This window comes from Brachyistius frenatus, unplaced genomic scaffold (assembly GCF_029030835.1).
Source record: "Brachyistius frenatus isolate BFR_SWC_R1_liver_20210118 unplaced genomic scaffold, ASM2903083v1 Contig_243, whole genome shotgun sequence".
Taxonomy (NCBI): Eukaryota; Metazoa; Chordata; class Actinopteri; family Embiotocidae; genus Brachyistius; species Brachyistius frenatus.
The window spans coordinates 1-25,000 of record NW_027210842.1 but is presented as its reverse complement, the minus strand read 5'-3'; the positions used below and the strand labels follow the sequence as shown (position 1 = coordinate 25,000).

Here is a 25,000-nt window from a genome sequence, read left to right as displayed (position 1 = left end):
ACATATATCTGCACACACGACAGCTTCGTCATAACCCAGCAGAATGGAGGTTCATCAGGTCACCTTGTACACGTGTCTCCAGTTCTTGCCGCTGTCATTGAGCCGCTTCCACACCATACCCATGACCTCGGCAAACGCCACCACATTGAAGGTCAAGTCAGCGATCTCTGACATCAGAGACGACGACGGGCCCCACGGATCGTTGGAGGTGGCCTCGCGAACCTACGCCAGCACAGGAAGCATGATTTTAAATTTAGAATTCATATCTGTCATCTGCTTTCTCTTCCAGAGTTTCAGTATCATAAAACAGTGAGACAGTTCATGTATCAGAACATATATAACAGAGCAGATCATCAAAACATCTGCAAGATTATCAAAACATCTGCAAGATTATCAAAACATCTGCAAGATTATCAAAACATCTGAACGATTATCAAAACATCTGCAAGATTATCAAAACATCTGCAAGATTATCAAAACATCTGAACGATTATCAAAACATCTGCAAGATTATCAAAACATCTGCAAGATTATCAAAACATCTGCAAGATTATCAAAACATCTGAACGATTATCAAAACATCTGCATTATTTTAAGGGAGCTTTCTCAAAGTCAAACACACACTTTGCATAAAAGCTATTGATGATATTTGAAGTCGATACCTTGATCTCGGCTTCTGAATAGTTGTGCACGATGTTCTTCACCTGCCGGCGCAGGGCTGAGGTTGTCATGGTAACAGGTGATGGAAGATGTGGAGGGAGAGAAAGGGAAAAACAAACGCTCAACAGGTTAGGAGAGGAGAAGAAGCTACGCCACTGAAGGCTCCTCTTCTCTGTCCGGAGTTACAGGACGCTCCTGGAAGAGACATAAAGACGATATATGAGTTCATATAGACTCTAATAGTTACTGAACTATTTCAATCTGGACCAAAGTGAAGGGCCAACAAACTGCCATCTGACCCTCAGTCCCTCGGCTAGCATGACTAAAAACAATGAGCTAAGCTAAAGGCTTCCCTTTGATTCATTTCTTTGTTTTCTAAGACAATAAGATTCAAACAGCGACTGACTGAGCGGCTCCATCACATAGAAGTAGGTCATAAACCAGCTCTGGCACTCAGGTGTCTGATGAAGCTTCTTGGTGGCTTATTGTATTCAGGCCAGCGTGCACACACACTCAGCCTCCTGTGTGTGCACGGACACACACACACTCACAATCCATTTTTCTCTTCCAAATTCATATTTCAGAGAAGGACATAAGGGAATTGATCATGATTCTTGTGCTATCCGCTCAATCCGCCTGCGACTGTAAGTCTTCACTGACACAGAATGTAATTAACCCACTAAACCGAAGCTGAACGAGGATGACCCCCCCATCAGTCACCGGCCCACTGAACTGTTAGATGAGTAAAACATAAAGACATTTTTCAAATCAATGAACCCTCTGATCACGTTCTTCTCTCTTTTTAGAGGACAAAGTAAAGCGGAGGTTTGTTTCTCTCTGTAATCTTCACAAACTTTATTTACCTCTTTCTGTGTTTATGATCAAGTTTCTATAAAATAATTATTTACCAATATGTTGGTACTTTACAAGAATTCGATTTTTTTAATATCCAAAATGTACAATTTAGGAATGATAAAGCTTTACTCATCAACACAATCAATAATAATGCCATATTTACTAAAGCTTGTTATATATTAAACTACATTTGAGCCAATATTACCTTAAAACATAATTGTGCAAAATTCAGAAAAGATCCTTTTATAGTTACCTAAATTTTGTGTTTATGTAAAAAAAAATCTGATAATGGAACAAATATAATTTTTAAACTTTTGAAATTGGTATCAATAGTAATAAATGTAGGCTATTAAAACAATAAAAAAAATAGATACAAAATAAAAATAAAAATAATATCAATTCAGTGTTTGTTGGGCTATAATGTCTACCACACAAAGCATACAAATATTTCCATATTGGTTGAATACTGTGATGAAACTTAGTTTGATAAATTAAGAAAATAGTCCAATTTTAAGTTGTTTCATTCAATAGTTCATACAGACAGCAGATTTTGTGATGTAGTAATAATAGTGACTCATAGCTCACAAGAATAAGGATAATGTAGACTAACATTCACACACCCCTCTGCTTGCAGTGACTGTGAAATGATTATGTGTCTTTATAAACAATATTTTGAAGCTTAGCCATAATTAAAATCTGCTGTAACACCTGAAAGTCATATTTTGTTTGTACTTGACATGAAAAAATCCTTTCCAAAGTTATATGTCAGAGCAGATGACGATATTGTAATGCAGATTCTGTCTGTCAAACATATTTAAATGTATTTACCAATTTGAATACTGGCTAATTATAACAGTGAAAAAATCAAGCACAAATAGCAGGTTGGACTAAAGGGCTCTGCCTTAAACTACTGGACCCCCGAGGAGCCTTCAGTAATCCATTCATACATGTGCCTCTTAATACAACAACGTTACAAACTGACTGCGACTGCATGATCATGTCTTTATACAACACAGTTTTCACCCAGTTAATCTGTTTGGATGTGACTGTTCACTGCTGAGGCTTCGTCCCGATGAACAGCAACATCAGCAGAAGCACAGAGGACCTGAGACGCAGACAGAAACCCTGAGAGGACGGCGACTCAGAGAGTGTGTGCAGGAGAGACAGCGAAGGGCATAAAGAAGAAAGTAACGCTCAGCAACTTCAGCTGGTATCACCTTTCTGCACCATCATCTGCAGCTGGGACGCATGCACACAGAGGTTATCACACGCTGCTGCTGTTTACTGCATGATGGGTTTGAAAATATCACTCTTTGTATCCTTGTAATAACTCAGCCTCACACATTGTGGAAGAAATACGATCCCGTCAGTGTGCATAACAATTCTCACCGCTGAGAGGAACCGGGGTGGGAATCCAATAGGCAGTGGGATCATGTGACAGAGGTACTTGTATGGCATCAAAACCCCAAATGCAAATCCAAAAAGGAAAGAATTTTCCCAAATTCAAGCCCAGGATCAGCAGGTGCTGGTTGTTGTTACTGTTCTGAGGAATCCAACCAATCCAGGGTCTGTCTCATCACAACAAACACAGATTACTTGACATATGCCAGCTGTTATTAAAGGCCAATGATACATGTGCAGTTAAATGTGTGAATCCAGAAACACAATGTGTTCTTTCTAATCCACTCCAAAGATTGATTAAAAATATTTTGTGTGGAAGGTTGTGGAACTCACTTTTAAAGTGTTTGATCAGGACATAGAGGTTTTACTTTGGGCACATTTCTGATTTACAGATATATGTGCCACATTCAAACGACTCATCTGGGTGTAATAACTGAAATAAAATCTCTGAGCCACAGGCACTAAATTTAAGAGCATATTCACCTGCTGAAATCACGTTTGTGAATATGAATCATTTTACAACACAATGCTAGTTGTGCTGCATTAAAATAGCCTACTACGCCTTGGTCACTAAAAGAAGACAGTGATGAAGTTTGAAGGTCTGCTGCGTCAAAATGCTCAAACACACAGAAGTTACGTCACCCACCCCGTCGTCACGTTTAAAGCTGCGCATGCGTGCTGTGGTAGCAGGTGTAAGCGTCTGTATTTTATTTTTTTTAGGGTAGATGGATGCTAGAGCTCAAGATCCGGGAGTAAGCAGGAAAAACGTGCTTTGAGTTAGGATGAGGCGGAGGGCAGATGAAGCATCATCGGTTGGGATTAGGGATTAAATCCGGATTAAGGTGAAGAGAAACAGACCTCATTTGACCCAGACTTTGATAAATCTTAAACATATTTGTCAGGTATAGTGATGGAGAGGAGGAGGGCTCCCATGTTTGGTCTGCATAATGCCCCCCCAAACTCCCCAACACGCACTCACACACGCCCCCTCTTGCGGTGGATTCCCTGTGCGGGTTGCCATGTGTAGCAGATTCCGGTGCAAGGCCAACTCCTGCTGGAGTTGTGTCACACTGGCTCCACAGCTGCTTCAGTATTAATACGTGTCCTCGCTCAAGAGGACAGGAATCCGCGCCAAAGTCCGGGACCAGAGCCCTCTGTCACTCCACCAGCCCGCCGCTCACCATGCCGCCGCTCATCTCTCGCTCTGTCCACTGAGCATCCTCTCCTCTCTTGCTTTTCTCTTCCGCGTCGATAATATCCCGCTCTGCTGGGATCTGCTGTTATCCTCCCCGCTCCGGTATCCGTGGCTTTTCCTCTAAACCCCGGGCCTGTGCGGCGGGTGATGCGAGCCGCGCGGCCAGACAGTCAGTGGTGAAATCCGCATAGGACGAGGATACAGCCGCGGCGCACGGCTCTCTCTCCCTCCTCTCTCACTCTAGGCAGCAGCCTCGTCCACACGCATCGAGCACCGGCAGGCAGCACGCAGAGCAGCGGAGCAGCACAACGGGGCGCGTAGAAGGAGAGGCGGGACGTCAGAGGTGGCCTGGACCATCACACACATCTCTGTGTACTATTATCTGCTGATGGCAGCATGAAAGAGTGAATGAAATATTACTCCACATCCACTGGGCCATAACAACATGTTTATTCAAAAAATATTAGTTTGATTACATTGAGAGGTTGGCTATATTTCATATATATATATATAAAAAGTATAGATATATATATTTCCTGTACTGTTGCTGCCTCTCATGTTAACGTGTGTCCTGTTCATCTCCATCCTGAAGCTCATCCATCAGGTCACACAGGTTGTCCACTAGGTCCTCCATCAGACCATAAACCTGCCAGATAGATAAAAAAAAATTCATACATGTATCATGGACACAGTGATTCAGTGGTCTGCACCTTTAAAAAGTTGGAGGACTGAATGGTCAAAATCAAAGAAATGGCACAAATCCTGACTTTTATTTCCGAGAGCGCTTTAAAAAACTGGAATTCTCCAGTTTCTTAATGTTTAAAATAGACCCGACCATGCTTTCTTAAAGGCACTTTTCTAAAACACCTCCAGTTTGTAATGCAGGCTTTTTGTTAAAAGTTTCTAAGTCTCAATCGGATCCATGAGCAACTGGAAAGTGGAAAAGTTTCAACTTCCGAATGGGAAAATACACCTGAACACCTGTTAAACTGGGAATATCCAGCCAGGAGAGTTGGAGGTTTTTAAAGGCACTGAAGGTTTGACATCACTTGACATGACAACGTTTGAGGTAAAAGGATGAAATTCTGTTAAAATAAGGGGAGATAGTCAGACTGGTTAAGCCCACCTACATTGTTTGGTGTTAAATGTTAAAAACAGCAGCACATTAAAATAATAATGATTAACTCCATATTGTCCCTGTGTGGGTTTCCATGGATGATTTGTCACTTTGCTGCAGATCTTCTGCGGCGGCCATGCTGTCTGTTTGTTGTCCACGCATGAACGCTCTCAACTCGGATGTGTGGGAAAATGGGAATTTTCCCAATTCCCAGCCGCCTGAACGCACGATCAGATAGCCCTAATGACATCATCAGAGTTATTTGTTTTTAGAGTTGAGTCGTCCTCGTGTCGTGTGAAAGGGATGACTTGCCTTCCTGTGCAGCAGCCTCGTGTAAGTGCGGCTCTTCTGCGGGTCGACTCTCCGGCCATCAGGACGTTGTTGAATGCTAATCTCTGAACGAGTGTCAATCAACGAAGCAGACTTTTCCCTGGAGTGTCTCCTGCCTTCATCTTTTCTTTTGCCCCTTTTTTTATTCTCCTGTGGAAACAGAGTTAATCAAGGAAAGATATCACGTGAGCACGCTGGATGATATCGCCGAGAGTTGGTTGGTACAGTTCGTAGCTCGTGTGTCCTACGTCACCAAACACCACATATTTCAGTGAATTGGAAGGCCTGTACTGTGGAACCTACAGCTGTGTGTCCAGATGGCCTGGACTGGTCCAGGTGCTATTAATTCACACCCTGGGCACACAGTCAGAGAGCAGGTGCACATTTTCACACAGTGTTCCGTTACCATGGTACCCTGTGAGCAATAGGATGAACAGTGACTCAACCACCACACGGAGGACAAAATCACTCAGCAACATACACAGAACTGGTTCTCTGGTCTCCTTCTTACTGCCTTTAACAGCAGACAGGAGGTGAACAGGTCTGAGGTCAGACTCACACCATCAGGACACAGCACATCATCTTCAACAATAATCCCTCAAACAGGTTTGTTTGGTGGTCTAATGAGGACGGTACATGCTGGATGGGAGCAGGAAAACAATCATGTGCTTTAATAATTTCTCGGGGCGACAAAACACTTAATGGAGAGCATTAGCTTTCACTTCTTTTAGTGGGAAGACATCATGTACACACACAGATCCCACAAATGCACCGAGGTTTGAATTAGACAGCTACACAAATGGTTTACAAAAAAGTTTCCCAAAGTAGGACTCACAATAAAACCCTCCAACCAGCTCCATATGTAGATAATATGTCAGCGTCCACGAGAAGGAGGCCATCAGTAGTAACAGGACAACAGCACATTAAATCAATGATGGACTGACAGCTGGTTTGAAGTGACTCATGTCGTGATCAACTGAGCGTCAGCTGTCCGGTGCTGCAAAACACAACACTTTATTTATGTTCATATTTAAAATAGCTTTCACTCTTTACAATTCTCCATGTGTTGATGAGCATCAGTCACATTCATTGTCCTTCTCACTTGTTCTTCCACTCAAACACAGTTCTTCTCACCTCCACTGGTTTTTCACCTGTCGGTGACTTGGACTCTCCCTTGTTGTCATCTTTAAATCTGGATATCATCCCACTCTTCTCCTCTTTAGCAGCTGCTCCTCCCTTTTTCTCCCTTTTCTCCTCTTTGTTTGCATTATCAGCCAAATCTGGGATGCAACGACACAGGAGGAGGAACCAACATGAAATCAATACCTCCCCCGATCTATATCTGGGACAAAGTATGTGAGTCTCACCGGCGTCAGAGATTACGGATTCATCCTTGTTATCGATCTCTGGGAGACCCAGCAGGTTTCTGAGCCACACGGCCTCAGCCGCCATGGTGTCCAGCAGTTTCCTCCACAGCTGCTGCCTGCAGGGGGCAGCACACACACACATAATCTACACACCATTATCATGGAGGACGCAAGTGTAGTGTGTGTGTGTGTGTGTGTGTGTGTGTGTGTGTGTGTGTGTGTGTGTGTGTGTGTGTGTGTGTGTGTGTGTGTGTGTGTGTGTGTGTGTGTGTGTGTGTGTGTGTGATAGAGCAAGATGGTATGAAAGTGATTACTCATGACTCGTGTGTGTTTGTGCTTCACCCTGCAGCTGCAGCTGTTAGATGGTGTCTCAGCTCAGGAGGTGCAGAAAGTTGCAGAATCAGAGAGTTGAGTTGAGCCAGAGTCTCTTCAGTGGAAACGAGGTCCTGAAGAGACGTTTCATCAGGAAGAGACAGAACAGCCTTAAAAACGAGAGGAGAAAACATGAAAACAGATAACACACCTGCTAGTTGTGTTCCAGATGTTCTACTTGTGTTCCAGATGTTCTACTAGTGTTCCAGATGTTGTACTAGTGTTCCAGAAGTTATACTAGAGCTCCAGATGTTGTACTAGTGTTCCAGATGTTGTACTAGTGTTCCAGATGTTCTACTTCTGTTCCAGATGTTCTACTAGAGCTCCAGATGTTGTACTAGTCTTCCAGATGTTCTACTTGTGTTCCAGATGTTCTACTTGTGTTCCAGATGTTGTTACTAGTGTTCCAGATGTTCTACTGGTGTTCCAGATGTTCTACTTGTGTTCCAGATGTTGTTACTAGTGTTCCAGATGTTCTACTTGTGTTCCAGATGTTGTACTAGTCTTCCAGATGTTCTACATGTGTTCCAGATGTTGTTACTAGTGTTCCAGATGTTCTACTTGTGTTCCAGATGTTGTTACTAGTGTTCCAGATGTTCTACTTGTGTTCCAGATGTTGTTACTAGTGTTCCAGATGTTGTTACTAGTGTTCCAGATGTTCTACTTGTGTTCCAGATGTTCTACTTGTGTACTAACGCTAACATCAGAACACTACCACTACCAGGATGAAGCACTCAGAATGTTCCAAAACAGAAGTGTGAAACTCTGGACACTTTCCACCCTAAACGGTCGCCATCTTGGCTCCGTAGAGGAAGGGGCGGGGCCACAAACGTAAAGGATTTTCAAATTAAAGTGTGTGAGGAAGCTGCAGCTGTTCCTCAACACAACATGTTTATTTTTCACTGCTGCTGCTGGACAGAAGAATCAGTATGTTTATTGAAAGTTAAACAGAGGACACAAAAACATGTCGATTTCTGGGTAAAATAATGAAAGCTGCAGATATTTTGGAGGGTGTTCTGTTCACATGATGAGGTCATTTCCTGTCAGTGTGGTTTGAAACAACACCACTCTGTACATTAAAGTAGTACACAGTAAGAGCACTATTAGTTGGTGAACCCAGAATGTCTCTACCTGTCGCAGTGTTTGAACAGAGAGGTCCCAGTGGTGTCCTGGCTTCACTTCTTGCCACAGTCTCTTCAGGCCTTCCACTGGCTGATCGAAGTACTGCAACTAAAACCAGGGATGGATTTGATCAGTCTGGAGCAGCAGCTTGCATGAAGTGTGTGAACACAACACTCACACAGCACGAACAGAAATCAGTGTCACGCGACAGGATGATAATCGTCATTGATAGTTATCCTCAGTGTGACACATGTCATCTTCTGTATTCAGTCTGAAGGAGGAGGGCAGAAATATGTCTTCCACCCTGTGAGATAATAACATGCTGTAATCATCCTAATGTCTGGTAATGGCAGATGTGACATTACGGAGAGAAATCCTCCATTTATTCCAATTTTAGGTGAGATGACCTGTAATGACAGATAATGTTTTGATCCCCGTGTATGGTTACACTTTTTTCACGTGGTTTTTAATCATACCCTCAACGTCTATGGAGAACTAGTTCAGGAGACTTTCAGACAATCATATTCGCTAGAAAGTATTATAATCTGCCTCCCAATTAACCCCGTTTAAACCAGGCTCCTATTGTAAAGGCAACAATGACTGGTTTTACATATTGGCTGTGATGATCTATTAATAGTTAATAAGCTACCATGAATTATGATGGCAACAATATAATGATGTAATGAGGGCGAACATAAAATCCAGGTGATAGTCTCACCTACAGCCAGTGAAATGTCAAAAACAGCAACACAATGAATGGATCCATTTACACTGAACCAGGTGGTGTGACTAAGATTCAAACTGAAATAAACATGCACAAAAACACTCGAAGGAAAATGTGATACATGAAAGTAGGCTTCCCTAATGCACGACGAGAAACGTGTTTCTAACTACATGTGAAACTCAGGAGAGAAGAAGACGGCCACAGATTTGATCGAATCTTTCATGGCAGGATCTGATGAAGTCATGAGGCGGCCTGGAATAACCAGCCCAGTGAAGGAGAGCGTGTCAGTGTCACGTTTTGCCTTGAATGACCAGAGTCCAAGACGAAGGTCATGTGACAGGCCATCTGAGTAGGGAGGCAGATCGGGGGGGCTTGAACAGCTTAACCCAGAACTTCCAGGAGACCAGGATTTGAGTCTGTGGCAGATAAACCTGCATTTCTTTAAAAAAAAAAAAAGATTCCTAACATTTCTGAACGTTTTAAGAAGCACGCGTTTTCTGGTGATCAATCCGTTTTTCAGACGTGACACTGACACTGTGCTGCAGCAGACAGACGGCTGAATCACACACGTTGGTGTGATACCGGGGTGCATTTAAAGAATTGGAACAAAAAAATTAATCAGATTTCACTGAAAGGTTTCCGTCAGATTCTTTAAGGCAGATATTACCTCGGGGTTCTTGCTCAGAAACTGTTGCTCTTCGGTGATGTAGAGCTCTGCAGGAGAACTCGGTCTCTCTGGGCTGCGGACCCCCTGCAGCATCTCATTCACAATCCACCGACACATTTTCACCACCACTATCTCCTCCAGCTTGGTCTGCTCACACACAAATATTAGAAAAACATGGAGACAAAGAGTAGGAATATTTTCATGGAAACCTTGGTGCCATCTTTGTCTCACTTTTACCAACAATTGAATTGTTAAAGTACCTCAATGAACAGCCTCTGGTCTGCTGTTCTGTCCTGGTACAGAGACACGCCCCTCAATGTCACCTGGATGGAGGCTCCTTGCAGCAGCACCGGCCGAGTGTTGAGCCTCCAAAGTTCAGTTTTGATACCTGGCTCCTCTGACTTAAATATAAACTCCACCCTCTGGGTGTCACCTGGACGGATCACACCTGGAAGGAAGAAAAAGGAGAAGCAGAAAGGCAGGTTGGGTTGTGTCTGAGTGACATGACAGTGTGGCAGCAGGTGTTGGATGCTGTTCTTTATGGGAGGGTACCAGAGGAGGAGTTGAAGTAGAAGTGCGTATTCGATGTTTGTGAATGCAGCTTCTTGAAGCTCTGAGCCACAGGAAGCTGCTGCCAGCTGTACAAGATGGCTGTGCTGCCTTCATTGTGCAGCTCCAACTGGGATGAAGCTCTTTCTCCAGTCAGAGCTTCAAAGATGATGGTGGCACTGATTCCTGTGTCTCCCTGATCACATGAATGAGAAGCCAAACAAGAGTTAAGCACTAAAGACAGCAAAGAAATAAGATCACAGAGCAGATGAGGGGAAATGTCTCCCTTGAGACAGATTGTGTGTATTACATGAATATAATGAATCCTTACAATACCTGCATTTAAAGTATCTTCAAATAACAACAAATAATAATAAATATGGATGCTTGCTAATAAAGGCTGAATAAAAGAATCCCTGCAGGTGTGAATCCCGTTGTAGATTTAGTACAGCAGCGATTCCATCATACGTCAGTAGTCATGTGATGTTCACCATCCTGCTGCTTTACTTCTTTCTCTCATCAATGTTCAGCTACTGACAACAAAATTCCTTGTGTTTTCATTTAAATGGTTGATGTAAATATTCAGGAGGACATGTTGGTTTCCACGGCGACATCATTCAAAGTGACACGACTCTGTTGCTCTACTGATGGAGTTTGTGCCATAGACTTTATTTTAAGTATGAAAGGTGCTTTATTATTACTAACATTCTCCATCCATCCATTATCTCTACCTGCTTTATCCTGAACTGGAGACAGCAGGATTGACCTGGACAGGTCTCCAGTCCATCACAGAGACACACAGAGACACACAGAGACAAAGACCATTCACGCTCTCATTCACACCTCAGGGCACTTTGTAGAACCACCAGATAATCTGAGATGCATGTTGTTTTTGGATGGTGGGAGGAAGCCGGAGAACCGAGAGAACCCAGGCAGGCACAAAGAGAACCTGCAAACTCCACAAAGAAAGGCCCGGAACCGGATTCAAACCCAGAACCTTTTCCCTGTGAGGCAACAATGCGAACCACTGCTCCACTGTGCTGCTATTATTATTATATTATTATTATTGTTATATTATTATTATATTATTATTAATAACAGCAATAGTAATAATAATATTATTATAAGCCTGAGGTTAGGTTAGGTTAGGTAGTTACTTTATTAATCCCCGAGGGGAAATTTTTTGAGGTGAGTAATTTAAACATGTTGACCATCCTACTGTGTGAAGGCTTCTCTGTAGCTGGTTGGTGGGGGCGTGTCCGGTCCATCTAGCGAGCTGTCCACAGAACCTCAAAGCAGGAATGAGCAGAACATCTAAGTGAACCTGGTCATCCTGAGCCAGAGCATCGCTGTGGAGGACAATGAGACGGCAACATCATGACATCTACATGAAGCCATTGTAAAACTTGCTCCCACGCAGGTTGTTTGAGTGAAGACGTCCGTCCACAGTGAAACACCTCAACAATCCAGAAACCACCAGATCTGTTCTTCACCTTGTTTTCAGGAGACAAACAACAAAACTGCATCACAGCAAATCCATGTTAATAACCACCTGGATTCGTGTTCTGTACTATATTCACATTGTAAATGAGTGACCACAGAGACGCTTCCTGACTCTGCTGAATAGAACATGATGTAACTTCGCTGCCACGGAGCCTCAACCCTCGATGGGCTGACGTCTTTTACCCCATCCAGACTAAAACTTCCCTTCGTTCAGACCAGTCAGCTGATCTGTGGACACCTTCTCCGTCGGTGAGCAACAAGGTCTCATCTCTAACTCCAGAAAACAAGGTGTCAAAACCATAGAGAACAGTTACATAATGTGAATTCATAACACATGTTGTGTAACGTCAACACATTGTGGTCAACAGAATATTAATTTATGCTTTTCTATGACACTGTGAGAATAAAGAAATATCCAGGCTGCTAATAAGGACCAAGGCCTCTATAATTTACAGTTTGAATGACACATTCAGCAGTTATTGAACCAGATGAACACAATTGGATCCCATTTTAGTTCCAGACTTAATCAGTGAATTCAATGCACCATTGACTTTGATCCATTGGTTGTGTTTTTTAGTGTTTTTTGGAACAGGGACGACATCGTGAGCCTGATTTTGGCATATTCAGCTCAGAAAAAGGTTGATTTTGGTTCATAGCCAGTTATTTCTTACAGGTTCTCCTTCTTCATCTCCTTGTGCTCCCCCTCCTCTTCTTCCTTCTCCAGTAAGGGACAGTAAAGCTTGCCAATCACCTCCAGTTCACTGATGTCCTGCAATCAAAGTGACACAGAGAGGTGGTTTTCAAGGTTGAGGTGAACTTTATGCAAAAAGTAATGCTTCTTTTCAGGCCTGTCAGCCACAGAGGACAAAATTAGGGCTGTAATGAAACCTTCAGTTTGAGAGTACGAGGTGTTATAGAACACGCTGTCCTTTAACCTGTACTCAGTAATAAATGTACCTTTATATTGGTCTGTACTTTACTGGGATGGGCTGAGTGCAGTGACACAAACACGGTTGTTGTTCTCTCCTCTTGTATTCCCTCATTTTTGTGTAACGCTTTTAATGTTACTTCGTTCCATCTCTCCTTCCTCCCTTCCTACCCTCTTCTCTGTTTCTCTATCTCCCTCAGAACAACCCCTTCCCATCATCATCATCATCATCATCATCATCATCATCATCATCATCATCATCATCATCATCATCATCATCATCATCATCATCATCATCATCATCACCATCATCACCATCACCATCATCACCATCATCACCATCATCTCTCTCTCCTGCACATATGTCACGAAGCCATGGATAAGTCCTCCACTGACAGGACAGTCTGTCTCTGTGTTTGTCTGCAGGTCCTTCAGACTCACATGAGGCACCAGAACACACCGCAACCGTTTTCTCTTCACAAGCACTAACGTGTATGTGTGAAAGACGGGAGGGAAACATGAGGAGGAAGACACAAGCTGAGACCACACATACAGACTAAAAGAAAGATGTAATTTAAATAAACCCTCCCATAATCAGCAGCTGTTAATGGGATTAAATGGGAACTGGCTGTGCAAAGAAGTAAATTGGTGTTTTAAGTGTTGACAGCAGAGCCGCCGATGAAGTGATTGTGATGCAGCCGGAGCAGGAAGGCAGGTTCTGTCCCTTTTTCTTGGGTTCAGTTAGATCTCAACAGTGCGACTCGATGAACGGACATGCTCCAGATTTCATAACTGTACCGTTTATGTTTTACACGTATGTAAACAGCCGCTTGTGTTTAATAATCTCATCATGAACGTGTGCACTGAATGTACATTTTACAGGCAGTAAGACGTGATCATGAGCAGCTTCAGTAGCGAACAGTTCAATAATGTTGTTTTTATGGTGAATGTTGAATTCCTTTTTGTACACTGTTAAAGAGAAAAAAAACATGTGTTTAATGTGACTTGGCTTGTGCTTTCATATCTTCTGGATTAGATCAGAGTTTGTCAGCAGTGGCAACTGCAGCAGGAGTTGTGACACACAATGATGCAGCTGAGGTACTTAAAATCTCTTTGCAGCCACAATTGTATGTCTAAAACAGAACTCCTTTCTGCAGTCATTCCTCCAAACTGAACATGTACACATATTTTTAGAATCGGAGTGACTTACTGAGGATATTACTGATATCTGTCACAAACAAACAAATAAATTAGCTCAAAAAACAGAAAAAGAATTCAATCATCACGTTGTTCTGTTTTCTTCAGAATCAAAATAACCCAATGAGACTTAGTTATACTGCGAGAATTGGGATTGTTCATAACTATGCACCTTTTGATGGTGCTAATTTGCCAAAATGTACACAAATATGGGCTAAATATTGTAGAAATGTCTTGATATTATCTGACTGTAGTGGCACAGCCGGAGGCATCATGTATTATAGATGTAATGGTGCTGCATTAGACAAGGATCAACTTTGACATGTTTATATTTTTACTTCGATCCTACAGACAGGAGACCAGCTTCACTTCATAAAAAAGGCTACAAAGACAATAACTCTCTGCCAGAATAATTTGTCATAAACATCTGTTGTATACATGACACACTCCAGTAATAAATGTAGGTTATGCTTTTAAAGTAAAGCCATATCTTTTTTTGTAAAGTGAGGTGATTGTCAAATAGAATAAAATATGTGTTACTGTTTGTTTGATGTCCAGGTCCAGTAAAACCTCTCTGAGCTCCTGGTAATGGCGTTGGAGGTACGCACTCTGGTTCCAGGTCCGAGAAGCTGGACGCACAGTCTCAGCACAAATCATTCCTGGAGGGTGAAAAGATCCCACAGAAAGAGCTGCATTAGTGTTAGACTGACAGAGAGACTGAGTTTTCATGTATATTCATGTTTCACTCTCCTTTCAGAGCACTCTTTCTGTCTTCTTCTATTTCTGTTGTTTGGATCCAACCAGTCCACATCCAGTTGATGGTGCATCACCAGTTTCGACAATTGCTTATTTTTCTCCTTTGATTCTAACTGTAGTTGTTCTGTTCTCCCTTAACAGAGCATTTTTTTTTTTATATATATAGATTTGGGACGTCAGTGTATTTCAGGTGAATGAACAATCAGAAGAAACAGGAACAAGAATAAGGCTGAGGGGATAAATTGGGACATGGCACAGCTGTTTGTGTGTACCTGCTTCCTGCCGTGTGCTGGTGGGTTGTCCCACGTGTGCGACAGTTTCCCGTCTTCCCTGCTCGGTCTGAGTCAGCGTGGCTGCGATGCCACTCATGTCATCGCCGTAACGCTGGGGGAGACTCCAGAACTCACTGCCCACACGGTGACCCTAAAGACACACATGAGTAGAGAGGAAAAGCACCTTGTGTTTTGAGAAGAACTGACATATACGACACCCTCACAGATGACTGAAGGCAGAGCAGATCATACATATCCAGAGTGGATGAGTGGCAGGACTCGGGTCAGAAGATCCCTCTGCTCCTGAGTTTCTCTGAAGTGGTTGGCTTGATTCATCAGCAGGTTTTCAACTGGCCTGTCCAGCAAGTCTTCACACCGTAGAAACAGACAGAGATAAGGCCTTCATTCAAATATGTGAAATCAATTTCAACAAATATATCCATCCTAATTTGGTTTAAAGAACCTTGTATTGGTTTAAAGGCTGTGATGCTGCGCTCACCACATAAGAGGTTCTGCTGCTGTCTGCGGTGTCTCATATGTGCGTCCCAGTGCTGCAGGGCGTTAGCCTGCATGTTTCTGTGGCCTGAAGGGATGTCCTTCTCCACGGCCTCGGAGCGATGCCTCCCCGTGGCCTCAGATGTGGGATCCCTCGGGGACTCTGGGATACGCTTCACCAACTGCTGGGTGACGGCAGGATAGAAGAAAGCAACGGCTACTAACGCAGAAAAGCCAAAGTATTTCTGTTGCACATGTTAGTTTGCAGAATGCGACACAAATGAAATTGTTCAGAATTTTACATTCATTTCCTCTTTGGCCTCCAGGTAACTTCTGAAATCTTCTGAGCTACCCAGGATGCTGTGTGGAAGAACCTTCCTGTGGTTGTCCAACCGAAGCCCCTCAGGTCCTAAAAGGAGAAATACGGGGACAGAAAGAAACTATACCTGCATGTTTTGATGAGGACAATATTACCTCCAATCAATCTTTCAACTGTCTGGTTTGTTACTATTAATGAAGTCAAGGAATAAAACCAACCTGTATCGTCCCGAAGCTGAGAGCCACAGTCCTGATTCAGTGGATGAACCAGCCTTCCTGATGTCTCTGGGTTTGGATGCTCCTTTGGAGGCTTTGGTTTATGAAGCTGCAGCCATAATATACTTCAATTAACTGTTTTAAAATGAAAGTGCCTCACATACAATCAAAATGTTTTTTTTTTGTGGGACCAAAGTAATAATCTAATAAATGGTATAAATACTGTATATGGATGAGATGGGTGAATAGCCAGAGGCTGGATTTTCCCGCCTTTGAGAGTAGAGTTGTCGGAGGGGTCGTCACCCAACATGGCCGACTCCTCCAGCTGCTTGGTCTCTGGAGGAGAGAGAAATGAACAACTGAAAGTATAGCTGCTCTCTGTGTAATCTTTATGGATTATAATTAGTCCTGTTGAATTACATTTATTTTTGATCTGATTTGAGCATTTTCAAAAAGGGAAAAAAGGTTGTATTCATTGAGTGTTCACACACATGCAGAAACCAACAGACGCTGACATGGTTACGCAATTCTGTTTCTCGAGTGCCTGATGATAGTTTCCATGGCCACAACAATAATTCGTCCTTGGCTTTTGTAAAAAAATTATTTTCCTCTTCCTTCATATTTGCCTTCACAGATTCAGTTTCCAGACAATCTACTGGAACCATAAGAAGCCGTTGGCCTTCATGTTACACGTGATATTGACCCATTTCCTGTTTCTCTCCTGTTGAAGGCAGCAGACCTGCAGACGAACCGTTGCATTAGTCCTCTTCTTACAGTACAAAACACCGTGTTTACCTGGTTTCTATTTTCTGCTGCATTAGAAATATAAACATTGGAGCTACTTTATTTATATATATATAAATATAAATATATATATATATATATATATATATATATATATATATATATATATATATATATATATGTATATACATACATATATATGTTGAATTACATTTATATATAAATTACATTTATATTTATATAAATATATATAAATATATATAAATATATATATATATATATATATATATGTGTATCTTACGAGTTAGTAGCCAGATTCAAATAAAATACAGAAAGTACAGTAAACAATAGAGAAATGAGTCTAACTGAGGATAATTGATCATTATAATTGAATCTAAGTGCTTCCAACAAGCTGCTAAAGATTCATGTAACATTTATAATCAAGTTATATTATTATGAAGTAAGCCGACTACTTTTATTTGTGCTACTTAACAAACTGTATATTATATACACACACACATATATATATATATATATATATATATATATATATATAATGCTTACTGACTAGAAATAAAAAGGGAAAACAGGACTTAAGAGTATTTTTGCAGGTGAAGTCAGACAAACACAGGGAGCTTTATCAGAGATGGCAGACGGAGGTGAAGCTGACCTGAAGGACTTGCAGGTCTGATGTCTGTCCTCGGAGACTCCCCGCGGCTCATGTCTTCATATAGGACCTCAATGGACAGATAATGAGACGTTAGCGCCGCTAAGTTTAGCTAGCCGCCTGTGTCGTCTCATCGTAACTATGGCAACGGACGCCTCAAAACAGGGAGCAACTCTTTCTTTCTTTCTTTCTTTCTTTCTTTCTTTCTTTCTTTCTTTCTTTCTTTCTTTCTTTCTTTCTTTCTTTCTTTCTTTCTTTCTTTCTTTCTTTCTTTCTTTCTTTCTTTCTTTCCCACTTTTACAGAGAAATCCTAATGTAAGAATAAAAATGTAGGTTATCATATTATTTACTACATTTGATATAGAACAAAATAAAATCATTCACAAATCGGGTCTCTGTTTTCTTGTTTTAATTGATATAAGAAAATTATATTATTATTATTATTATTAGGCCTATAATACAAAATGAAAAACATAATAATAATAATAATTATTATTATTATTCTAACCATGTTATCAAGGGGCTTTCGAAACATGGCAAAGTCAAAGCACATACTGCGGACCTGTCTGCTCAGATATACCACAATTAAGTTTCCTCAAAAGAACACAAGGAGCTCTTCTGTCAATCAGCATGACGCAGCCGAACCACGTGGGTTACCTCTATAAAGACAACTGACATCAGCCACCTCCCCAAACACAAGTTTGAGCATATAAAACGTCAGATCACTGAATCTGCCCACTTTGCACCAACGAGGCATCACAGCTCGGAACCATCTCCAAACGATGGAAATGGGTAGCATCTCCACCGACTCCATCCCTGTTACGCACCAGCTCAAGTGTTCCGGGATAGATGGTCCCCAGTTTCTTGGTAATATGGATGAGCAGTGCGCCGGTTCCTCCAAAGTCTTACTGGCTTACAAAAACGCATCACAGCACCTTAATTCGTCGGGAATTAAAGCGGGTTTGGGATTACTCAAAGTGGCCACGTCTCAGTGGAAACAGGAGAAGAAGACGCGCTCAGGGACAGCCGTACGGCAACTGTCAAATGCCAACAACAGCCACCCTTGCAAGAGATCCCCACTGGACCAGCTGGCAGCTCTGGTTCTCCACGGTCAAACTCGGCAACGCCAGATTGGACAGGGGCACCGACAAGACCCCGTTTACTCCACCAAGCCCCAGAACTGTAAACGCATCGTGGTTCTCGGTGCGCCACGGGTCGGCAAGACCTCCATCCTCAGAAGATACCTGCGGGACGGATTTGTGGAGGAGTACAATCCCACCTCTGAGGATTTCCTCAGGAAACTGTTTCGTATCCGCGGGGAGACCTACCAAATCGATGTCTTGGATGCCTCCAGGGAGAGAGACTTCCCAGCCAAGCGGCGGTTATCTATCCTCACTGGTGAGTCATAATCTCTGCCCTGAAAAAAAAAATCAAATTCCTTGTTCCATATATATCTATTGATAGAAAGTCACTTGCTGCTAAAAGTGAAAGATGCATGCGTAATTAGGGCCCGAGCACCGATGGTGCGAAAGCCCTGTTGTTATTCTTAATTATCTTTCTTAAATCAGGAAAATGCATTGACAAATGTGTTTTGCTTTTCTGCAGGAGACATTTTTCTTCTAGTATTCAGCCTTGATGATCGCAGTTCTTTTGAAGAGGTGTGTGCCCTGCGAAAAGAGATAGTGGCTGCTAAATCCAAGCTCACCAGATCCTCTGTGCCAGAGCATTGCGCACAGCTGCGAGTTCCCCTGGTAGTCTGCGCCAACAAGGTGGATCTCCTGGAATCTGAGAGAGAAATATCCAAGGCAGAAGTCCTTCAAGCTTTCGGCGATGACTGCGCCTATTTTGAAACATCTGCGAAAGACAGCACTAACCTCGAGAAAGTCTTCGAGACTTTGGCAAAGCGAGGTGGGCTTCCGACGGAAACCGGCCCGTCCCAGCACCGCAAAGTCTCCCTCCGTTCGTACCAGGCGTTGCGGACAGCTCGTGTGCCGGGAAGGGGAAGTCAGGTGGCGGGGCGAGACGACCCCTGCGGCACCTTGTACCCACTGGCTCGTCGGCCAAGTTTTAGCACCGACCTCCGACAAATTATTGGGCCACATGTGGCAAGAAAGCCCAGCAGAGGACTGGAGAAATGTCATATTCAGTGAGACCAACAGGCTGAGAACGAGCGAATAAAACAAGGCATAAAGCACCGATATTCATAAACATGAAATGCGTTTTTCATGACCAATAACATGCACTTGAGAGGATGTTTCCAAAGTAAAACCTTTATATATAAACATAACTGCTTGCTTATTAATACATTTAAATAAAATCTATCCATCTGACTATCTTATGTGAGAGTGCGTATGTGCTATATCCATTCAAACAGCTGAAGGAGAAGTGGAGGAGGTTGAGTCAGGAACTTCTTTATTTGATGATTCTATGACTATTGTGTAACTTCAGAAATCTATTGGATGACAACTCTCCTTTCTCCTGCCCACACTTCTTTTCTCTTCCTGTGTGTGTGTGTGTGTGTGTGTGTGTGTGTGTGTGTGTGTGTGTGTGTGTGTGTGTGTGTGTGTGTGTGTGTGTGTGTGTGTGTGTGTGTGTGTGTGTGTGTGTGTGTGTGTGTGCGTGTGCTGTGCGTGGGGTGTGTGTGTGTGTGTGTGTGTGTGTGTGTGTGTGTGTGTGTGTGTGTGTGTGTGTGTGTGTGTGTGTGTGTGTGTGTGTGTGTGTGTGTGTGTGTGTGTGTAATACTGGAGTCGTGATTGCCAGGAGTCCGCAGCCTGAATCCCACACATCTGAAATTATCACATCAAAGTCCAGGTTTCCAGTTGGCATATTCCTCCCTGCTTCCTACACTGCTCTAGAAATGACTTGGAAGACAGGCTTGTCAGGGGACTGACTGAATTCACTCATCAGGATAAAAGATGTGAGGCAGGGTGACACCAAGACACAACAAGCAGAGCAAAGATGTGTGTGAAAGTTGTTACACATTGTGATAGCTTCATATTAATATCAAGGAAACCACACACTTTCTTCCTCTTTGCAGTTGTGAATAATCTGGATGTTTTCCTGTGAAGGTTGTTCAGTCTTCATGCTGCAGGTACCGATGTTCTGTTTCCACTAACAGAACTCAGGCTTTAACATTTACAACAGGCCTCCTCATCTGATTTTCTCCTGCAAGCGAAAATAAAATGATATTGCTTTTCATGTGCATTAATAAAGGAATTAATAACACCTTTCCCACGCTGTCAGCCAGCTAGAGATAAAAGTGTGAACTCTCAAACCCCTTTTCGAATCGATAATTACACCGTGTCACTACGTTGCCATGTGTAGTTTTCCCTTGTAAGGATGTGCGGAGTGGATGAGTCATGATGCGTCAAAGCCTCGGCAGTCTAATCAAGGTTAGTCAGATTTGGGGAAACAAAATCCTTTCAATGAGCAAAAATAACTGCTTCTGATAATGCACATGTATCACCAAAATGTAATGTTTTTTTCAGTTCAATAAATATTCACCTGAAGATCTCTTTCTTTGCGTCCATTGAAGGGATGAGCAGTGGAAGTGATTCTTCCAACCTGATGTTCCAAAGTCTTTGAACACAAACTCACCTGTCGGTTTAAATCAGCAACAAACTTAACTGCTGGAAAATCGTATAGTTCTGACTATAAATATCAGCAGTGTGTAGTATCTTTCTGTTTATTTCTTATATTTATCATTGAGAAAAGGACTATACTGACGGTTTACTTCAGCTAGAAGTTTCTGTTGCGACACCTGTCAAGTTTCCTATTTTCCTTCAACACATGCAGTTTTGCAGTTTAGACAAAACAGGTTACATGAAATTATTGGTATTTTTTATGTTAACAGGTCCTGAAGTTGACAAAAACAGGATTTTATCACCTTCCTTGAAGACTCCCCTCAATTTCTGAACTGACAGCTGTCACAGGCAGATTGTAGGTTATCGAGTGAAACGCACTGATGATACATCGGTTGACAAAGCTGCATTTTGAATATCTTGAGAATCTTGGTTTAAAATATGCAAATGATGGCAACATAAATTCTTTTGTCTCTTCAAAGGATGAGCCTTAAGCTACATATTCAGGCCAACAGTTGTGTTGCATCATATAATAAATCATAAATAGACGGTTTTAAAAGGAAAATGTATAATTTTGACATATTTCATTCCTTTCTGGCTGCTTTCATACTGTGTTTTTATAAACAGTATTTTTTCACTTTTACCAATCAGAGACTTTTAGGATGAGGAAGAATCAAAGAGTTTGTTCGTATAAAGATATCTCTGATTAGTTTGTGTAGAAGAAACTCAGTTCCTCCACACGGGGAATTAGTGCACGGTGAATAGGCTTTAAAATGGATCTTGTTTAACAGCAATATGTTCATTTTTTCTGTCTCTCCTCTCTTCGTCCTTGTCAGCATGCTTTCATGTGCTGGGAAGTTCACATTGCAGGAAACTGCGGCCATTTTTGTGGCCCACCAACTTTTACTGCACGTGCAGTAACACTTTCCTTTGTTACAGCAATCGCTGCACACACAAAGACACACACACAAAGACACACACACACACACACACACACACACACACACACACACACACACACACACACACACACACACACACACACACACACACACACACACACACACACACAGACACACACATACATGCACAGCCAAGGACTCACCTGAGCGGATGCTCCCGTCTCTGTTTGCACGTGAGGAGGATTCACATATGTTCCTGTTGTTCTCTCCGTGTTTCTGACACACACACATACACATAAAATAACAGGCTCGCTTCCAAGCATGAACTCCTGAAACGTGATGCTGTCTTCCTTCTAGCTGTGTCCTTCACAGGAATAATTGTTATTCTGCTGAGACAGCTTTTTAATCATCACTGCTTGAGATTTTGCTAATTTCACATTTTCCACGGCAATACACACAAAACCCAGTAGACTGAGCACAAGGGAGATTGTTAATTGGTTAAATAGGCGATTAGCAAACCAGCCATCTAAAAGGAGAGATTGGAGCAGCTGCAGCAGCTCAGGAGGAAGATAAACTGATACATAACCATTTCTGATCACTTTTCTTAATTGAAAAAATATATAAATATCTTTTTAATGGATTTTTCCACTTTCAGAGATCTTCCAAGTTGTTTTTATGAGCTTTCCTTGTTCTGTTGAGACCTCAGACTGAAGGCTGCAGCCTGCAAAGGCCCCTGAGAAATTATATTATAATATACCAATCAGCCATAATATTAAAACCACTAACAGGTGATGCAACAGCCCAACAATAAATGCTCTCTTCATGATGCTCAGTTGTTCTTTAATATAATTGAGAGATGTTTTTTCTTTTATTTGATTTTTAACAGCCATATTTGGGGACTAATTTGTGGTGCTGTTGAAGTACACTTGGTCTCACTGAAAGGTGTTCCTCTTACTTTGTTCCTCCAATTTAAATGAATTGGGTTGACAAAAAATTAGGAACATCTCTCTGTATAATCCAGTGCAGCTAAACAGCATCAAAAAGACAGTTTCCATTCAAATAAATGATCATTAAAATAAATCAACAGCTCTCTCAATTAGACTGAGTAACAACTGAACATTATTATAGTAATGCTTCACCTGTCAATGGATTTAATGTTATTTCTGATTCTTTTACAAATAAACTTGAACTTGTTTGACACATTTTTAAAGATCTTGTGTTACATCTCGTCACCTCCTCTTCTAATATCATTTCAGCTCTTTTAATGCTACACGGGATCAGATCTTCCTTCCACAGCTGCTGTCTTCATGTTCTGTGACTATGAAGTGGAAACAACAGGAGGTCAGCGTGTCCTCACCTGGTGAATGGAGAGACGTGGTTGTCAACAGCCCAATCAGTCGGCAGTTCACAGCAGCGAAGGCAAGATCATGCTGCAGAGAGAAGGATGGAGGGAGACTGGCAGCTTGTCACGCAATGACATGACATAGAAATGAAATGAAAGAAGCGGAACAAGCACAAACACACATGCAGGCACCTGTCGGCTCTCTTCTGGCTGGGCTGCTAACATGGTGTTTGCCATAATTGGTCAAGAAGAACTGTGAAATTAAATCAAATCTAATGATGCTTAAAGTTAAACCTGAAACCTAAAGTGTTCAGCATCATGTGTATTAAATTATTGGTTTATTGCTAACATATCATATCATTGAGGAAGCATTTCCTCAGGTTGGTTAAATATACTGTATATAAAGCATAGTGCTGTAATGCGAGAGGAATGCTTTGCCCACATTCCCTAAATATATGACCAAACAATATAGGGCCATTTTTATTTCATAATTTCTGTTGTGATGTGATGCTTCAATGCGATCAGATATGATAATTCAGTGACAGGATTTCCTTGTTTTTAAAATTTTCATAAAGTTACACATTATCTGCCCATTGTGAGCAGGACATTAAGCATACATCCCATAGCAGCCGGCATCTCTCCACCATGTTACATAAGTTCTTTGACAATAAAACAAGCAGACAAAGAAAAAGGAGAAGAGGGAATGAATAATGTTCCTGCCTTATCATTTGTACATGCTGCAGTGCTTTCTAACACCCACTAGGAGGCAGAAGTGCACACATGGTTTCAGCATGCTGGAGTGCTTCTCTGAAAGCTTCATTTGAAAGTAGAAACACTTTTCCTTTTGTGTGAGGAGCACTGAGCAAAGACATGCTGTGTTCCAACACTGATACGACTATTCAGTAAGCCAGAAAAACATTTAGTGTCCCAACACATAGTAGGCTATGGGGAATGTAGTATGACAACAAGTACCAGGATTATGGGATGTCCTACTACATCCGGTCGTATTTTGCAGGATTCAGGCCAGCATGCTTCTCAGGCTGTTCTGACCCACAATCCTCTGAGCAGCAGAAGATGCATCACACCAAGCTGTAGCTGACAGTTGGTGGTGCTGTTGCTCCGCCCGCTCGCAACTCGCAAATACAAGAAGAAAAAGAGGCAGTAAAAAAAATCTCATTCTTTTTCTTTTTACTTGAAATGTCACGCTACAGATCACCACGGATACAAACAAGAGTCAAAGTTCATGGCACATTTTTATGACAAAGTAATATTTCCCAATTGTGCATACTGCAGCCAACAATACTTCATAAGGGAATGTAATGCTGAAAATATGCAGTTCAGAACGCAGCTATGCTTTCTGTAAATCAGTAAAAGTGAGAGACCAAAGCGTTCACACACACACACACACACACACACACACACACACACACACACACACACACACACACACACACACACACACACACACACACACACACACACACACACACACACACACACACACACACACACACACACACACACACACACACACACACACACACACACACACACACACACACACAGAGGTGTTTTTCTCCGTCTCTCTGAGATTTTACTGGTTTCAGAACTGTTTTCTGAGGAAATGAAACTAAACCAAAGCCAAGAGAAAAGTGGGAGGTTTTTCTTCTTGCTATATAAAAACGTGTCTAACATAAACAGCAGTTGAGGAAACACCAGA

General features: G+C 42.0%; 3 protein-coding genes across 6 annotated transcripts in view; 1 reads left to right on the top strand and 2 right to left on the bottom strand.

Moving 5' to 3' along the window:
• The window catches only part of epn3b (epsin 3b), a 10,795-nt gene extending 6,911 nt beyond the window's left edge, over window positions 1-3,884 (bottom strand). The window contains exons 1-2 of the mRNA XM_069720560.1: window positions 663-3,884; window positions 64-222 (exon numbers count right to left, since the gene is read on the bottom strand). Coding sequence (XP_069576661.1) covers window positions 64-222; window positions 663-731 — 228 coding nt within the window. The 5' untranslated portion in view covers window positions 732-3,884. The remainder of the gene's footprint in view (window positions 1-63; window positions 223-662) is intronic.
• mycbpap (mycbp associated protein) lies at window positions 765-18,188 on the bottom strand. 4 transcript variants are annotated; one of them, XM_069720557.1, is made up of 21 exons: window positions 18,113-18,188; window positions 17,459-17,525; window positions 16,268-16,380; window positions 16,048-16,153; window positions 15,813-15,919; window positions 15,515-15,695; window positions 15,268-15,383; window positions 15,016-15,166; window positions 14,528-14,646; window positions 12,534-12,631; window positions 11,579-11,708; window positions 10,363-10,555; window positions 10,071-10,258; window positions 9,811-9,957; window positions 8,429-8,527; window positions 7,268-7,407; window positions 6,926-7,041; window positions 6,693-6,838; window positions 5,541-5,708; window positions 3,896-4,757; window positions 765-855 (listed from the first exon to the last, which is right to left on the bottom strand). In XM_069720557.1, exons 1-20 carry the CDS (start codon window positions 18,131-18,133, stop codon window positions 4,671-4,673), a joined length of 2,493 nt encoding a protein of 830 aa, XP_069576658.1. In that variant the 5' UTR covers window positions 18,134-18,188; the 3' UTR covers window positions 765-855; window positions 3,896-4,670. The 4 variants fall into 4 exon arrangements, with proteins under 4 accessions (XP_069576658.1, XP_069576657.1, XP_069576659.1 ...); XM_069720556.1 differs by having other exon boundaries at window positions 767-855; window positions 3,892-4,757; XM_069720558.1 differs by having other exon boundaries at window positions 767-855; window positions 4,098-4,757.
• A 49-nt stretch (window positions 18,189-18,237) lies between these two features.
• rasd2b (RASD family member 2b) lies at window positions 18,238-20,680 on the top strand. The gene is made up of 2 exons (XM_069720562.1): window positions 18,238-18,853; window positions 19,061-20,680. Exons 1-2 carry the CDS (start codon window positions 18,238-18,240, stop codon window positions 19,603-19,605), a joined length of 1,161 nt encoding a protein of 386 aa, XP_069576663.1. The 3' UTR covers window positions 19,606-20,680.
• The last annotated feature ends 4,320 nt before the right edge of the window (window positions 20,681-25,000 follow it).

Coding starts and splice junctions, on each gene's coding strand:
- mycbpap (XM_069720557.1), bottom strand. CDS start 18,133: ATGTCAGTTGTCTTTATAGAG. Junction 16,154..16,267: donor ACCCATCTCATCCATATACA/GTATTTATACCA, acceptor TTATGGCTGCAG/CTTCATAAACCAAAGCCTCC. Junction 12,632..14,527: donor ACCTGGACATCAAACAAACA/GTAACACATATT, acceptor CTTTGATTGCAG/GACATCAGTGAACTGGAGGT.
- rasd2b (XM_069720562.1), top strand. CDS start 18,238: ATGGAAATGGGTAGCATCTCCACCGACTCCATCCCTGTTACGCACCAG. Junction 18,854..19,060: donor GCGGTTATCTATCCTCACTG/GTGAGTCATAAT, acceptor GCTTTTCTGCAG/GAGACATTTTTCTTCTAGTA.